This window comes from Pezoporus occidentalis, unplaced genomic scaffold (genome assembly GCF_034315485.1).
Source record: "Pezoporus occidentalis ecotype Australia unplaced genomic scaffold, CSIRO_AGI_Poc_V1 ctg119, whole genome shotgun sequence".
NCBI lineage: Eukaryota > Metazoa > Chordata > Aves > Psittaciformes > Psittacidae > Pezoporus > Pezoporus occidentalis.
The window spans coordinates 720,065-737,304 of record NW_026912983.1 but is presented as its reverse complement, the minus strand read 5'-3'; the positions used below and the strand labels follow the sequence as shown (position 1 = coordinate 737,304).

At 50.3% G+C, this 17,240-nt stretch overlaps 1 protein-coding gene across 2 annotated transcripts; it reads left to right on the top strand.

Moving 5' to 3' along the window:
- The first annotated feature begins 1,636 nt into the window (after nucleotides 1-1,636).
- Nucleotides 1,637-13,201, top strand: GPR157 (G protein-coupled receptor 157). Of its 2 annotated transcripts, none has more exons than XR_009961874.1 (5): nucleotides 1,637-2,134; nucleotides 7,974-8,187; nucleotides 10,679-10,873; nucleotides 11,298-11,573; nucleotides 12,907-13,201. XR_009961874.1 is itself a non-coding variant. In XM_062604198.1 (5 exons), exons 1-4 carry the CDS (start codon nucleotides 1,758-1,760, stop codon nucleotides 11,517-11,519), a joined length of 1,008 nt encoding a protein of 335 aa, XP_062460182.1. In that variant the 5' UTR covers nucleotides 1,637-1,757; the 3' UTR covers nucleotides 11,520-11,560; nucleotides 12,907-13,201. The 2 variants fall into 2 exon arrangements, 1 of the variants encoding a protein (XP_062460182.1); XM_062604198.1 differs by having other exon boundaries at nucleotides 11,298-11,560.
- Nucleotides 13,202-17,240: the final 4,039 nt, after the last annotated feature.

Here is a 17,240-nt window from a genome sequence, read left to right as displayed (position 1 = left end):
GCTGCTAAAAAGCTGGAAAGGCTTCATTCAGAGCTGGCACCCAATGTAGGAGCCAAGGCAGAGCTGGATGCGACTGAAAAGCTCTCTGTGAACTGCCAGAGTGGGTGTGAGGACTTGTCCTGACAAACTGATGCATCCCAAGGACGCCCAGGGCTCCTTAGGGAATTGGATTTGAACTTAGAATGAAAACCAGATGAAGAAAATGGAAAGCTTAAGGAAGCAGTGGAATTGGCTGCAGGATTTGAGTACAGCCATGCAGCTGAGGAGTGGAAGATAGTTCCGCATGGAAAAACAGGGAAAACCGCTCTTAAAACCATCTAGCAGGATGTGGCCTTCTTATACACCCAATAGGAATGTGGGTTTATTTTTGCCCTTGTTTTTCTCCAGTGAAGTGGCAATAGCACAGAAATAGTTTAATTAAACAGTAATCATGCTGCAAAGCTTGTGAAATGGTGTCTCCTAAATACAGGACTCAAAGGAAGTGATTTAATATGAGGAGAACTCCTTCTCAACTTGGTAGATGGGAATGTGAAACTGAAGGGGCAGCACAGCCAAAAGTAATATGCAAAACCTGAGTGATTTATGGGGTTTCTTCAAAGATCTTTCCATCAGATGTGTTTTCTAGGCTGTGGTCGATGGCTTCAGGGTGCTGGGAGGAGCTTGGGTGGGGGATAAGGCGCCTGGGTTTACAGCTCCGTATAAACCTTGTTAAAACCCGAGTTCAGCAGGGCTCCTTTGTGGCAGCTAGGAAATGATTGAGCTGTTGAAGAGCCCAAGACACCTGAAACAATAACTATCCCCTTTGTAAACTGAGCCCATCACTCCACATCAAAGCTGTAAGGTACGAGTTGTCTGCGGAAGCCAGGGCAAGTGAGACAAGGAAACAAGGAGATGCTTTCAGCTTGGAAGTTGTTTGAAGAGGGGAGGGAAAAAAGAGCACTTCCTTATCAGCAGAAATGTAAGATGCGTTTAACGCGGTGGTGAGCGCTTTGTTGTGTCTGCTTATCGGTTTCTGCCTCACAGGATGCGGCAGGAGTCGGCGCTGCGCGCTTCAAAGGGATGGGGAAGGTAAAGATGATCCTGGGGCCACCTCGGGAGGATGAGGTGTCCGATACTGTGATCTGGGTACCTGTATGTACATGAACGGCTCAAACTGGGCTCTGCGAAGTTGAGTTCTGCCTTGGAAACGGGTGTGTTGCGCGCTCTCCTTCGGGAAGGAGGGCGTGGAATCCCAGCCTGGTTTGTGTTGGAAGGGACCTTAAAGCTCATCCAGTTCCATCCCCTTCCACTGGAGCAGCTTGCTCCAAGCCCCTGTGTCCAACCTGGCCTTGAGCACTGCCAGGGATGGGGCAGCCACAGCTCCTCTGGGCACCCTGTGCCTCAGCACCCTCCGGAACGGCTTTTAGGAGCCAGCAGTGAAAAAGCGCTTCCATTTGTGCCGCGGCTCCTGTCCCCGGCTGCAGCGGCGGGGCCGCGAGTGTTTGTACCTGAAAGGACCCCGAGGTGCTCCGAGGGCTCCGTCTCTCCCAGCGGATCCCCGCAGGGTTGGGGGGGGGCCGGGCCCGGCGCTCACATGACGGGGTAGGGGGGGGACGGACAAACCCAGCTCCCGCCCCGGCCCCCGGCTTCCCCGCTCCTCATCCCTCCCTCCTGGCACAGTGCGCCCGGGCCGGGCTGTCCCGGAGCAGCGCGGTGCCGCCGCCGCTCCTTCCTCCTCCTTCCTCCTCCTCCTCCTCCTCTTGCGCCCCGTCCCCGGCATGCCCGCGCCGCTGCCCCCCACCGAGCTGCACGCCTCGGAGCGGGCGGTGGTGCTGCTGTCCTGCGTCCTCTCCTTCCTGGGCTCCAGCCTCCTCGTGGGCACCCATGCGCTGTGGCCCGAGCTGCGGACGCGGCCCCGGCAGCTCCTGCTCTACCTGTCGCTGGCGGATCTCCTCTCGGCTCTCTCCTACTTCTATGGGGTGCTGCGGGACTTCGACAGGACCTCGTGGGACTGCGTGCTCCAGGGTGCCCTGTCCACCTTCTCCAACACCAGCTCCTTCTTCTGGACCATGGCCATTGCTGTCTACCTCTACATCACCATTGTGAGGGGCTCGCCCACCGGCACAAGCTTGCTCTGCTGCTTTCATGTCGTGAGGTGGGTGCTGCTCCTGTGAGGGTATGAGATGTGGACCCCTCAATCTCCCGCTGAACCCTCTGAGATGGAGTGCTTGCATGGATGCTTGCATCACCTGCTCTTCCTTTAAGGACAGTCTGCCACTCTCAAGTTCCCTATAAACAGGGGGGTTGCTGTCTTTTAACCAGCCCTGCTTAATTTCCCCCTCCCCGGGTAAAGAAATGAGCTGTAGAAGAGATAAAAGTGTTTTGCTTAAGGTCGCAAGACAAAACCACTCTAAACCACCCTGGCTTCTGCTTTCCCTCTACAATCAGCTCTTACATCCTAGAAATAGTATCATGAACCTTGTGTTTGCAATACCGGCCTGCTGCTGCCAGAATTCCTGGGTCTGAGCTCTGTTTCCTGGGATCCCGACTTCCCAGTGGCAGCCTCCCCCTTTCCCCAGGCAGGTTGCTGTAATTCAATACACCTAGTAGGAGAATGCAGTCTGCAAGGCAGGAGGCTGCTAGTAAAGCACGCCGAAGGTTGTTTCGGCAGGTTTGAAGGCAAGGCAAACCAGACCACAATGCAGCTTTTATGTCCCAAGGTTTCTGCTCTTCAGCAAGCTGTTTTTTCCACATCATGTTTAGTAAAAGCTTTCATTATGCAATTGGAGCTCGGGGGATCATGTGCTACCTCCACGCTGAGCAAAACAGTGATCCTTTAGTCCTCTGAGCTGCAAGAAGTGGTGAGAGGAGTGATCCAAGGAGCAAACAATCAGGGCAAGCGCTGAGTTTTCACTGGTTTCTTAGGCAAACGTTCGTCAGCTTTTATTTTCAAGCAGCATCATTTGGGAGATGATGGAGTTAGAGCTGAGTCCACGTAAAGGTGGACCAGAAAAAGACATGAAGCCTAAGTGTGAATCAGGGAGTAGCCTGATTCCTGCCCTACCTGTTCTACTTGCTGCTTGACAGCAGTGTCTGTAAGGTGACTGCGCATTTGGGAACACCGAGCTACTGGTGAAGTGAAATAAGATGCAGTGAGACAGTGGCATTTGTTATGCTCTATCAAGTGAACAGAGTTGCACTATAGGAGCTATGGAGAGGATGGAGTGCCTGTAAAGAGCCACATTTTGCTTAAGGAACAGAAAAAAAAGGAGTCTGAGCTGTTTGTGGGGATGCTGTCTGCAGACTGCATCAAAGAGTTGATTCAAATCTGGCCTGTTTGTGATTTTCCTATCTGCTCATCTCTTGTTGTGTGGCCTTTGTCTGAGCTTTAACTTCTCCATCTGGTTTAAGGCTTCTCAGCCTCATCATCTGCAATGTGAGGAAACAAATGGGCACGATCACTGAAATAATGTTGGCTGCAATCTCTGCACTCTTAAAAGCGAGAGATTGCTCTAACCCTGTGATAGAGAGGAGGGAAGTGTTCAACTGAACGTCCTCTGGGACAATCTGCTAGGCTTATTTTCAGGTCTTTGCAGTAGAAATCAAGTGCCATCTCCTGCTCTTGGTATTGATCAGCTCCACTTGCCCTGTTCAAGGGGCATTAGAGATAGTGCTCACCGAAGCCCTGTTGCTGGGTGGTTCTTCATAGCTGACTCCCAAAGCCAGTGTTTAAAGCTTCTTCTTGCTTTATGACCTGTATGAAGAGCAAAACAAGTGAAGACCTGTTCTCTGCCCATCCCCTTGTGACACATGTTCTTTCTTTCCTTCTCTGTACTTTAATCATTACCTGAGAACTCAGTCATAAAACCTGATTCTGGGCATGATGCTTGGAGATGGCTCCTCACCCTTTTCAGTGCTTCAAAGTGCTACTGGCTACCGGAGGTGTTCTTCCAGTACCATGTGCATAAGAACTGCTGCAACTGGTAGGAAAAGATTCTAGCACATGCATTCATTGCAGTAGATAGGTGAGACCTGGCTAAGGCAACAGGAAAGGTGGCAAAGGGCGGATGATTTAAGGATTTGAAGGTGTTTCCAGTATTTTTGTCTAGACAAGAACCTGGGATTTCCTCCCCCTCGCTTCATAGGTTGTTAATATCATCATGCAGTGACCATTGAGTCATTCCAAGACCCTTCTGGAAGGGATTCAAGGCAGGATGGAGCTGAAGTGCACGTTTCCGATTCTTCACAAGTAGTTACTGATGAGGGGCAAGCGTTGGTAGAGATGAATACTTCTTTAGTGTCGAGTAAAACCAGAGGTTGTTCTTTAGCCAAGCAGAGCAACTAAATATACACTGGAAGTCAGGACCTGAAGTTTTCTTCTTAGGGAAATGAGGATGTCACACTGGATCAAACCTGCCCAACAGGTTTGTTCTGTAGTAACACATCCACCTAGTCTGGTGCTGCAGAGGACAGCTACAGGCTGTTTTGGCTTTAAACTCGTTGAGCTCAGATGGGCTTTGAAAACAGGCCTATGGTTAGCTTTGGAAATATTGATGTGGTTGTAAGGTGTGAGTGCTGGCATCCAGAGCCTCAATTCCCAGGCTCCCTCACTGCCCCTGGATTTCTAAATATCAGGTAGCATTTGGTTGGGTAGTGGTCATCCTTGCTGTGAAAGCAGCTGATCCAAAGTCAGGGTGAGGATGCACCAGTACCCACCTAGGGATCGTGTCTTGCTTTGGTTTTGATAGCATTTGCTATTGCTTTCAACCTCTGAAGTATTTGCCTTTAATGCTCAGGCTATGCAGGTGGTTATAGGTATATATATGCTTACTTAGGTATTTCACTTAAATATTTCACTTAAATATGCTTATATAGACATGTATAACTATGCATATACTTACATGCATATTGGTGGGCTACTTGGGAACCCTTTCATGTTCTCCTGTACTTACTGTACACATGAGCCCTCAGTGCACTGCCTCGTGCATGGTTGTGCCAGAGCTGACTTTCAGAACTGGACATGTGTCCCTACATAAGAAATTTGCTGGGGCTTTAGTGTTTAGTTTACAGAAGCTTTTTGCTCAGGCAAACCAAAGGGTGAGCTCCTCCCCGTGCCTTAGCTTTTAAGTGCTTGCCTGCTTCTCTGGGAGGGTTCTCTGTTGGTACCAGGATGCTGCTTCATGGTTAGGGCTCAGATATTACCTTGGAGCCTCATTGGTCTGGAGTTCTGCCCCCAATGCACTCAAAGCTCTGCCCTGGAGCTGGCTGCTTTATGCAGAAGACTGATTTTTGTCTCTTTGCAGGGTAATGATCCCCATCCCAGAAGGAGTTGCCTGCAGGCTGCCTGGTCGGATGCACGCAGGCTTGTCCAACCTGTGCAGGCAGGTGACAGCAAACCTCCCCTGTGTGTAAGAGCCTCTGGGGGGGGAAGGAAACAGAGCAGCTGTGCAGCATACATCAAAACGTGCCATTAAGCTATCTGACCCAGGCACACTGAGGGCAAGACAGCCAACACAGCTCAAGCGGTCTGCTGCTGTAGTTGAAGGGTCCTTGTCTCGCCTTGTACAAATGCAGCATTGGTGTTAATAGTCATTAAGGTTAGAAAAGACCTTTAAGATCATCAAGTCCAACGTGGAAAGATAGGCTGAGTTGCATGTGTTTTCTTTAATAGATTGCTGGGGGCTGTATCAGGGGAATAAGTGCTGTTGTATCTGCCTTAGAGATGGGATTGCCAGCCTCTTTACAGAGACACAACCAGTCTTCCCTTCTTCCCTGCACTGACTGTGCTGAGATCCAAGAGTGCTTTTGGGATGCCCAGCCTATATAATTACACTGTCTTTGGGGCGCTGAGTGAAATTTCTCTCTCTTTTTCTTATCCTGGATCCTTTTTTATTCTATGATTGTATGATTTTTATCCCAGTCTTTACATACGCCTTGGGTCTAAAATATGCTGATTCTTCTGTTGGTGGGTGTAAAGCACTGGTATTTCCCAGCCTTTGGGAACCTGTCATTTAGAGGTTCTGAAGAATAACCAAGCCACCACTCTCAGTTCTCTTTTCCAGTTATCCAGAACAGAGCTGAAGAACCCCACTGCAATGCCTGACTGCTTTCTAGCTTCTAACTTCACTCTGAGCTTGTAATCCCTTGTCCCCGGCGTGGGTTGTGCCATCGGATCCCAATACACTGCTCCAGTGAAAATTAGCCTGATGCGTGGCAGTTTGCTTCCACATTCTTCCTTTTACTGGCTAGAGGACCGAGGATTTGAAGTCCCTTGCCTAGTGGTCTGTACTTTGCTACTGCAGCCTCTCTCATTGTGCCTGTTCATACTTACACTGTTCTCCTTTATCTCCACGCACAGCAGTTTGACCTGGTTTTATCTTCTCACATAATTCTCTCAGTTGCAGGTTGCTGTGGAGATCATTATGTAGGCAAATTAGGTTCTTAATGCACTTCCTTTTTCTTGGTGCTGGCCTCCCTTGTGCTTGTGTGCCTTAACAGGGTTTCTTTAAGGAAGTGCCAGTTCTCCTTAGTGGTCACTTGCTCCGAGCGCACCGAGATGTGAATGTCCGTGCATTTGTGCTGCTTGTTTGCAGGCAAACCACCATTCCTAGCAAGATGAGCCTTCAGTTGTGCAGGTACTTCCATGGTGGTGGTGTTTGGAGTGATTGCAGGAAGCCTGCTCTGATAATAGCAAGGGGAGGGCTCCCTGCAGCAGAACCGTCCTTAAATAACAGCGCTGGTTTGGATTAGCACTGCCTGTTCTGACCTGAACACTGACACGAAATGTTCCAGCCATGCTAAAAGGCTGACTCTGGTAGGGGTTTTTACAGCCCTCTATCTGTATTTGGGGTGGGTTTGTGAGCGGGTGAACTCAGACATCATTTCAGGGCAGGAAACGGGGCATTTCTGACACCTCCCATGGGATTAGCTGGGATTTTGCTGTTGCCCTGTGGCATTTCAGGCAATCTGGTCTGAGCAACTGCTCTTTGCCTGCATAGTCTGCAGCACTGAGACTGGCTTTAGGAGGAAGATCCTTTCCATGCAGCTGCTCCAGGCTGTCGGGGCAATGCAAGGGTGAGCCAGGAAGGTAATGGGAGCAACACAGGAATGGCTTTGTTGCCTTTGCATCTGGAGAGACCCCGAGGGTTCTGCTGGGGGCTCAGCGAGCACTTTGTGAAGCATCTGTGTGCTTGTTGAAGAAACATCCCTTGTCCCACTTCAAGCTCCCCAGCACCTTCCCCTGCGGATGAACACGGGATGTATTCCCGTGGTGATGCAGGTGATGCATCCCGCTGGATGCAGGGCAGTGTTTCAGGTGTGGGGTAATGGGTGACTGCACATCCCAGGCCTGTAAAGCCCTGGCTATGAAGAGCACCCAGGGAAGGGCTGAGTGGGATTTCTCAGTTGTTCCTCATGGGGTTTTGTGGGCAGCCTGGCTGCTGACTGGTTTGATTCATGAATGTCACCAGTAAATGCTTCCCTGTATTTGCTTCTGCTGTCAAGAGAGAAGCTAAAGGCAAAACACGGCTCCAGACAATGTGGACATGGCTCCTCTTTGCTTTCTTGGCTTGTGGCTGTTACTGCCAGTGCTTTTCCTTGGGAAGAAACCTCCCTTGGTCCTTCAGAATTATCCTTTTGCTCCCAAAATATTGATTAACCCCCTATTTAAAACCAAAACCCAGTGACAAAATTGAGTTGGGGATTTCTTTGTGTGCTGGTTCTTTGTGCGACGTGTCCCTTAGGAATAGTGTGGAATTCGGTTGCTTGTGGTCTGAAAGCTCTGGATCAACCCGATTGCTCGCGAATGGCTGGGTCCTACAGGATGGTCACATCATAAGATGCTCTGCCGTGGTCACATCCTCAACCTCTCCTGTATCCAGGAGAGAACATCTGATGAAGAACCCCTCGGTCCATCGCCCGCTTCCCCTGAGGCATGGAGGGACCGAAGGGAGCTTGTTCTTGGCATAACCTTGCTCTTGGTGTTCTTCCCTCAGCTGGGGAATCCCCCTTGGCATTACAGTGGCGGCTGTTGCTCTGAAGAAGATCGGCTATGACGCCTCCAACGTCTCTGTGGGCTGGTGCTGGGTCAACTTGGATGCAGAGGATCGGGTCCTGTGGATGCTGCTGACGGGGAAAGTGTGGGAGATACTGGCCTATGTGACCCTGCCCGTGCTCTACCTCCTCATCAAGAAGCACATTAACAGAGCGGTGAGTACCTTGCTGTGTGATTCTGCCCTCCCATGCTCCGAAGATTTCCCTTCCTGTTTGGCAGCTCCAGAGGCAGGAATTGCTTCATGCACCGCTGAAATGCACCCCACACTGTGGGAGAAGCAGCACATCTGATTGAGCAGCCTCCAGCATCACTGCAGAGGCTTAGCACAGGAACTTAAAAGCCTTTGGGAAACTTGCAGGGGTTATGGAATGTACAGGAGTGAAATGTAAGGATTGGAACAGGATATGAGGGACAAAAGTCAGCTTTAATCAGTCGTCCACAGTTCCACTTGCACCAGCCCTGCTATTAGCATACAGCTGTATCTAACCTCAACCAGTTTAGGATCTCTAATGATGGTTTTAATACCTGTTTTGTCCTAGCAGCATAAAGCACCATGGGGGAGTCTGGGTGCTACATAGCTTTGGGCATTATATAGCTTTATGCACTATACGCACACACAATACAGGAAGACACCCTGTCTAGGGGAGTTCCAGACTCCAGAGGCTTTTTTACTGCTGTTCCTTGAGAGCACAAAGAATCCAGGCACCTAGGACAACATTAGAGAAGTCAGGGTTGATGGTGGCAGGAGGAGATGCATCCAGAGATGCCTTTTCCTTTAAGTTGTATTAGGGGGAAAAGCCCCCCCACATCTGGATGGACGTCCTGGACAGCACTGCCCCTGCAAACCCGCTCTCTGTGCTGCAGCCATAGGGACAAGCACGAGTCCTAGGGGTCCTGGAAAGGGGCGTTGGGAAGGGTTTGCTTGTGCCTGTCACCAGCTGACACACACGGGCCGGGACGCGGTGTTCCAGAGCTGTCAAAGATAGCAGCGTGACCGCAGGGAAACCTGACCCGCACCTGGCCGGGCTCAGGCTCCTGCTCTGCCAGGGATTCCATGGCTCCAGCCATGACCCTCTCACAGGGTGCTGAGCGCAGGCAGTTGTCCCCAAACAGGGGTCTGAGGGCTGGAGCAGCAGCACTCAGCGCTTACGGAGTGGAGCATCTCCCTTGTAGATGGTTTGGGTTGAAGGGACCTTAAAGCTCATCCAGCTCCACGGGCAGGGACCCCTTCCACTAGAGCAGCTTGCTCCAAGCCCCTGTGTCCAACCTGGCCTTGAATCATCAGCCTGGCCTCTTCTCACCACTGCCAAGCCTGGGAGCCTGCTTGCTGAGTCCTTTTACTGGCAGGAGGTCTCCCATTTCCAAGAGAGAGTGACAGCCAGCCAGGGCTGGGTTTGGGCTGTGAACAGGAGGAATAGCTGAAGTGGGGTTTGCAGTAGTGCAGTCAGAGAGGCAGGAGGAATGATGGCAGTAGCTGTCATGGGGGACATGTGCAGGAGGCTTTCCAAATGGGAAAGACCATATAGGAAGCTGCACTGGAAGACTCCCGGAGGGTTTGGTTCAGGTCACTGAATCACTGCAGTGTTGTTGCACAGCTCTGTTCTGGAGGAAGGGAAGTGCCAGGACTGGGAGTACTGGGGTGAAGGAGAACACTGTGCATGGAAGCTGTGTGTGCTCTGTAGCCCTGGTGGGAGGGGGAATGGTTTTCTTCAGGTCAGCTATGCTGAGATTTCATCCCTTCACCCACATTAACACCCTGCTAGGCAGCACTGTGTGTCCCAGCACCCGCTCTCTGTGTGGTGTTGACCTGCTCTCCCCATCCAGGAGTCCGAGAGCATCCAATGGTTTCTACCACAGGAAGGTCTCATGGGCCTTATACCTCCAGCCACAGTGCTCCAGGCCACAGATCCCTGCATGCACTGGTATAGAGAGGTATTGCTGGCTTGTCCAGATCTATGGAAGCCAATTGCTAACAGAATATGGTCAGAAATTTGGGCAACAAACTGAAGGATTGGTTCACATGGGCATAAATTCCTTGTGGAACTTGCTGGCTGCAGTGAAGACTCAAGAGCTTGAGAAGGATGAGCCACACTGCTCCCCAAATATATCTATATATCTATACCTATCTATAGATATATCTATACCTATCTATAGATATATCTATATCTGTATCATCTCTGTCTCTATCTGTCTATCTCTCTGTCTCTGTCTCTATCTCTGTATACCTACATCTATATCATCTATATCTGTCTATATATCATCTATATCTCTATCTATCTATACCATCTATATCTCTATGCATCTCTATATATCTAATATAACTATTTTCTGGAGCACCACATACTTTATTCTTACCCAGTTATAACCTGGTTTCTTGGTAACTCCACAGTGATGTTTGTTAATATAAAGCTTTAGTGGGATTCTGATAAGTGCCGGATATCCTTTGTTTGCCACTCTTTGGCTTCAGCAGGAATGTTTGCACTAGCAAGGGCAGAATGTGGCTAAAAGCTGCTGCTCAGGAGCGTGTCCCTGTTAACTTCCCATGAGATGCCGAGATTTCGTTTGCTTTGGAAAGGGTCCCTGGAGCTGAATGTCCAATGTAGCTTTCTGTTCATGTTTTTGTCTCTCTCCCACCCTCCATGGAAGCACGCAGCCCTCTCAGAGTATCGCCCCATTCTCTCAAGAGCACCTGCATTTCAACCCCAGACTTCCATAGCAGATAAGAAGTTGATTCTCATCCCTGTCATCTTTATCATCCTCCGCATCTGGAGCACTGTGCGCTTCATTCTGACCCTCTGTAACTCCCCTGCAGTGCAAAATTCAGTCCTGGTTGTCCTGCATGTAAGTATTTGCCAGGCAATGCATTGGAAGGAGGATCTGGGAGGGAGATGAGGCTTTGTTGCTCTTAATACCGTTTATTGTAGCGGCAGGATGCAGCGCGTACTGACGGATGCTGCTGGCAAGCGCTGGTCGGGATGCTCAGCAGCAGCTATTTCAGCAGCATCTAGTGGCTACAGAGAATAACTGCAGTAGGAACTAGAAATGCCTGTAGGACAAGCAGGCTCAGACCAGAGATGCCGGTGCGCATCCTTCAGCAGGGGCTGTGGAACCCCCGCACTTGGTCCGCTTTTGGGTGCGAGGCTGATCTTTCTGGACTTGTTCTTCCCACTGGGCAGCGCTGTAGCTGGTCTGACCCTGTGTTTGCTCTTCTCTGGGGGGGCACCTGTGGGAACAGCGCTGGTGAATCCCTTCTCTTGCCTTGCAGGGAATTGGGAACACGTTCCAAGGAGGTGCCAACTGCATCATGTTTGTGCTGTGCACGCGGGTGGTCCGGACTCGGCTCTTCTCCTACCTTTGCTGCTGCCACTCTGATGAGCTGGATTGGCCTTTGAGGCGATCAGACAGCAACCGGCAGCACCCAGAGCCCCCCAAGAACAAGGATGTGCCAGGCCCCGAGAGGACCAAACCCCTGCTCTCCAGCACCTGAGCCCGGGCTGCCTGCATCTCAGTGCTGGTTCTTCAGTCTTGGTAAAAACCCAGTGTGAGGCTTTCCTCCTGCCCTGCCTTGCTGATAGGAGGGGTGGGGAACAGCCACCAGCAAGCACTTGACAGAGAGGTAGGTTTCTGCCTTGGGGATCCCTGTCTGGGGATCCCCAGCAGCTCCCCATCGTGCTCCTTTGGGGTGAAACCATTTATAGAACTGAGCCATCCCCTTCCATGTGAGCCGGGGCAGTGCCTGTTACTCAAGCCTGTAAAATGAGGAAATGGGCTGCAGTGGTGTCTGGCCCACAAGGACAGGACACCAGTGACAATGCAAGAGGAATTCGGGTCTCCTTTTGCTGTCAAATACCAGGCACGCACGTATTTCTTCAGTGCTGCACAGGATTTAGTGCCCCAAGTGTTCCCCGTAAGGTAATGCAATCCCTGCTCCTGATCACCACGGAGAGAAAACAGAGGGTAAGGGATTCATCCAAGCTTATGTAAAAGATTTGTAGGGTCAAAAACTTGACAGCAGCTCTCCATCATTTCAGGTACACGGTAGGACACTGATGCCCCTGCATTGGTGCAGGTGTGTAAGCACAAAACCGGTTCTTGTCCTCCCAGAACACGAATTTTCCCCCTAAAAAAGGATTTTTAAATGAATTGACAATTCTTTTCCATTTGTATAGTGAGTTCTTGCAAAAAGAACAGAGCCTCATGAGCTCTTTCTAACAGCATCAGGGCAGTTGAACGATACAGCCATCCATGGCACTATAGGCAGAAGTGAGTCCTGTTATTTCCTGCATTGAAGGCTTGGCATTAACCTATTATTATCTTAAATACGTTAAGCCCCTTGCACACTGTGTGAACATGGGAAGGTGGAGTCCTCAAAAGCTCATTGGCCCACTTCATGGGGCTGTAAAGGGGCTCCACTCCTCATCATCCCTGGACTCTAGCAAGGACAGATGCAAGCACCTTATATCTGGCATAGATGGCTTCAGGAAGGTTTCTTCTTCCTTTCAAAAGGCTGCTTTAAACCTCTAAATGCTGAGCAGCGACCTTGGGAGCTTGGCCTCGGGTTCATCTCCTGTGGCTTGGAAAGAGGAGCTGTGTTTGAAACTTGCAGGCTCATAAACCTTGACTTCTGTGAGGCTCAGAGCTGTGCTGCGTTCAGTGCTTTGGAGCCAGCCCTGAAGAGAGGAAGTGAAATTGTCACCAACCTAAGGGAGATCAAAGCAAAGTACCACACATAGGCACACACATGCCCCAAAAGAAAGGAAAACAAGGCTGAGGTTGGAGTACCCGGCTGTGGTTTAGGAAGGGGCCCATCCTGCCTGTTCCTAGCTGTTGCTTGAGCTAAATGATGGACTTTAACTGTGCTTCCTTCTGGGCAGGTGCGGGATCATCCCAGAGTCCCACAGAGGGAGCTCAAGCCTGGGGAGAAGCACGGCTGGAGTGGCTGAGCAAAGGGAAGAGGTCCTGCTCCTCCTCGGCACTGGACACCGGCTGCTTTGGTCTTGAACTTTGCTCAGGGTCCCCTGGAAGACACCGCTTGGCTCCGGCTTCCTGGTTCCATTCCCTCCTCCACCATAAATGTTACGTTTGTTCGGGGTTTTGCTTTTCTGTCTGACAAGGCAAATGTGCCGTGAGCTGCGGGGTGAACAATAGCACGGTGGCAGGACAACCAAGTAGCTGTTCTGGGCATGGATTTCACTCCTAATCCATGAGGTCTTCCAGGGAGCTCCAGCCTGGCTCCTGTCCCTCACTTGACTGTGGACAACAGCGTGCAAACGTGTCTGTGCTGTGGTGGTGATGGGTAGCTCCTCTCGATGGTTTATTCCTCCTCCTTGGTGAACAGGGGTTGTCATCCTCAGGGTTTATGGTGGCAGCGTGGTTGGTTACTGCCTCCAGAGGAGATCTGAGCTCTGCAGCTCCCCTTGGTGCTCAGGGATACGTGCATGTACACCCCAGCCTCCAGCAAGGGCGGCCGTCACCAGTGGCTGGATGGTGCCTGGTGCCTGTGCTTCAGTCTGTTGTTGCTTTGGGAGTGATGGATCGGAGCTGGGGAGGGATGGGGATCTGGTTGCTGTTTGGAGATAGCGTTTGACCTTATTTACAGCTCCTCACTGGCTTGGGTTTTAAGGATTTTCTCCAACTTCTACAAAATAAAGTTGTGTTTCTTTACCAAGCCGTTGTTCAGGCACGTTGTGATGGGTCTCAGCACCTTGGGCAAGTTGGATGAGAAGCTGTTGCAAGATCTTCCTTCAGGTTTCTTTTATGTCTACCTTAAGGACTAAGGAAGGCAAATATCTTCCACCTGTTTGTAGATCTCTTTCTCTTCCTGTCTTTTATATGTATATTTCTTCTTAGTCCAAGTTATCTTCCGAAAGCAAGGAAAGCTGTGCATGCATTCCCTTGTTCACTCCCCAGGCACGAGCTGGTTAGGAGGGGGTGAGTTCAGCCCTCCCCGATACATGCTATCGGTAGTATTATACTACTTATCAGTACTGTTGATACTGATTCATTGCAAAATCCTGCTCTCCTTTTCTTCCCTTCTGCCCACGAACTGAGTCTGGATTGTGCCACGTGGTTCCTGGAGTGCTAGGAGTGAACCAAGATGGTTCTTCCCAAGAACCGAGTCTGTGCCGGATGCTTCCTGGGGCTCTGGGAGTGAACAAGGCTCTGCAGTATGGGAGGATTTGGGCAACGCTGATTTTACTTTAAAACCTCGAAGCTGTGTTTAATGAACCATGTGTTTGTAAGGAAAGATGAGATCTTGTTGGTAAAGAGGAGAACATCTTAGGAAGGTGCTGTCTCGTTGTGCCACTAGGATAATCTCTTCCCATCATGAAGAGCAGTTACACAGAGTACTCTAATGCTGCCAAACCTAATGTTTGTATTTAGGGTTGCATAATACAAGTGACTCCTGCTACTCCAAGGCAGTGACAGTGTCCGCTGTGCTCCACTGAATTCCAAGTATCTTGTATGCATAACCCCGGAGGGAACCACAGGAATCAGTGCAGAGTGGCAAGAGCTGGCTAAAGGCAGGTCTTGGCTGGCACAGCCAGTGTTCCCATCCTGCATAGGAAAATGAACCCAGCAAGGGTGGGTGTTTTGACGGTCAGGTGCTCCTGTTGAAGAAGGTGCACATGGAGATTTAATATCCAAGCATCCCAACCCTTCCCCAAACGTCTCGTGGGTCACACAACCCTGCCTAAAGAGAAAGGCCCCCAGTTCCCAAACCAACTCATCAGCTCGTGGCAGGGTAAGTGTACAGATCTGTCTGATCCTTTGGGGTTTATTCTGGGGATGGGTCTGGGTGCCTGAGGTGGTCAAAGAGGGCAGCAGTGGAAAGGAAGGAGGTTGGCAGAACACTACCTAGCGCTGTCCTTGTGCAGTGAAAATAGGGTCCCATTTACTACTTAGTTCCAGAGCCTCATGTTTGCTACTGTTTACATGCAGCGTGTGCTTATTTATCCAGCAATCCCCTTTCCTATTGCAGGGGGAACAGGCTGCCTTATCCACCTCTGGCTTGTTTAGCTTGGGAGCCTTTTATGCAGCTGATAAAGGGGTATCTGTAGCTGCCCTATTCGTAGGCAAATAACCTGTAGCTTAAACTCTCTCTTGAGGCCCCAGTTGTAGCTCAGCCCTGCACATGGGTTTTGAATTAGCCTTGACTGAAGATGCAATTCCTGCCCAAAATGCAGGTGAAAGGGCTGCTAATGGCACTCTCTTGACCACGTACTGTGGCATGTGTCCTAATAAGTCTCCTTATCAGAAGGACTGCGACCAGCACGCTGCAGCATGTCCAGCTCCCCTCTAGCCATCACTTTTCTATAGCTCACTGCTGATGTTCTCCAGCAGATTCAGTGTCCTGGAAACCAGGAATCATCTCTTAACTGTTCTTGCCAAAGAGTCAGGGTTTCATAGGATCCAGCCTTGAGCGCAGACAACTGGGCTGAGTCTAAACAGTTCCCTGCACACGTGCATGGGAGCCCTTACTATGCGCTGAATAAGCGCAAAGCAGAGAAGATACAGACCGGAGTTAGTGTCTTAAGGTAAATGCACTCTGAGGTGAAGAGCAGATGTAAGAAGCTTAATATGTGCTGGAGTTGAAAATGTGCTTGGACAATACCTGTAGCATTGGCTCTTCTGTTACTGGCTCTGTTCTTTGCCCAGGTCCAGCAGGATCTCAGCTCTTGAAGGATTTCTGTTCCTGCAATTGCTTTGACAGTGTAAGGGGCAGCTCATTCCCCATCCTGCCTCCCTTCATTCATCCCTTCCAAGATCACCCAGTGCCGATTGCTACCTTCTGGGTGGTGTTACCAGGTTCTTCCTGTGGCAGGCAAGCATTTAAGCCATTCCGCCACCATAAGCAAATATTTACTCTGGTGAAGGATTTCTGATGGCAAGCACCCATGTCCTGTTCCATTTCTCTATGTGTCAAGATTATCCCTTCAAGGTCAAGAAAAGGGTTTAAAGACATGATAGTGAGTTCCCCTTCCTTGTAATTACAGAGTATTACAGTGGCTGATACTCAGTAATTACTGTGGTCGTTCTGCCAAGAACTCCCATGGGAATGATGCTGTCTTTTCCATGTAAGGAATTGGTCCTGCTCTCAATGTCCCCACCCCTTGCTTTCCATTTTCCCTTTTCTGGCCAAAGAGCTGTGAAAGTGAGAGCTAAACCTGTTACTGAGTGAGCTATGGCCTGTCCCATTTGGTGTGGGGTGCTTTGAGCAGTGTTTGAAGGCAGCATGGGAAAAGCTGAGCTTGGAGCATCTTGGTTAGTGCCAGCTAGCTCCATCCTCCCAGTGGGAATGCAGAGGAGGATGAGCTATGGGTGAAATGCATGTTCAGTTCTGTTTAGCTAAGGCACCATGTGGTAATGGGAACTGAGCAGCAGGAGCAGTTCCTGAAAGACTCAGGAGTGTTCTTGAGGTGTGATCTGCTGTCAAGATATCCCAGCAAACGTTGTCCTTGAGGATAACAAAGTGCAATAGTAGTCAAATACAATAAAACCCAGATGACAACAAACCTAAGGGCTCGGTTCCACTGCCCTGAAAGCACCAGGGCTCTGTTCCCCTTCCTATTTTTAGCACAGGATGCTTTCACCTGGAGGAAAGGAGGCTGCAGCCAGTCAAAGAATGCATGCAAGGCACATGAACAACTGGCTGCTAAAGATAGATGGGCCAATAATAGCGAGGTTTGGCTCCAGTCTCTCCAGCTGCTGGAGGTATCTGTGAACTTTGCATTTCTCTGATACACTCTGGAAACCTTAGTCGATTATTAACCAGGTTCTGTGCTGTTCAAAGTACTCGCACAGTGCAGGGGGTTAATACTAAGCCAGCAACACGTGGCGTACCTGGCGTGAGAGGGAAAGGAGCTAATGTGCTTTGGTGGGAAAGCTGTGTTCTGTGCGCTGTCAAAAACAAACCTGAGGGGAAGAACCTGTTCGCTGTGCCTTGCAAAAGTGCCCTGAGCAAGCTGGTCTGGGCAAGGCAGGACAATAAGGAGTATTCCGGCCCAAGGGCAGACGGGCAGTTGAAGGCTGCAGAAGGGTTAACACAGGCTGATGCTGTGGCCCACGGCAAACATCCTCTCTGTTGCCAGGGGCCCCGCAGAACGCCCCATTTTCCACGTCGCAAGGATTGCCAGGCAGCCCTGCACAGCTGCAGCAGCTCTGTTGCGCCGCACTTATCTGTGTATATATAGCTGCAGGAAACAGC

Coding starts and splice junctions, on each gene's coding strand:
- GPR157 (XM_062604198.1), top strand. CDS start 1,758: ATGCCCGCGCCGCTGCCCCCCACCGAGCTGCACGCCTCGGAGCGGGCG. Junction 8,188..10,678: donor AGAAGCACATTAACAGAGCG/GTGAGTACCTTG, acceptor CCTCCATGGAAG/CACGCAGCCCTCTCAGAGTA. Junction 10,874..11,297: donor CAGTCCTGGTTGTCCTGCAT/GTAAGTATTTGC, acceptor CTTGCCTTGCAG/GGAATTGGGAACACGTTCCA.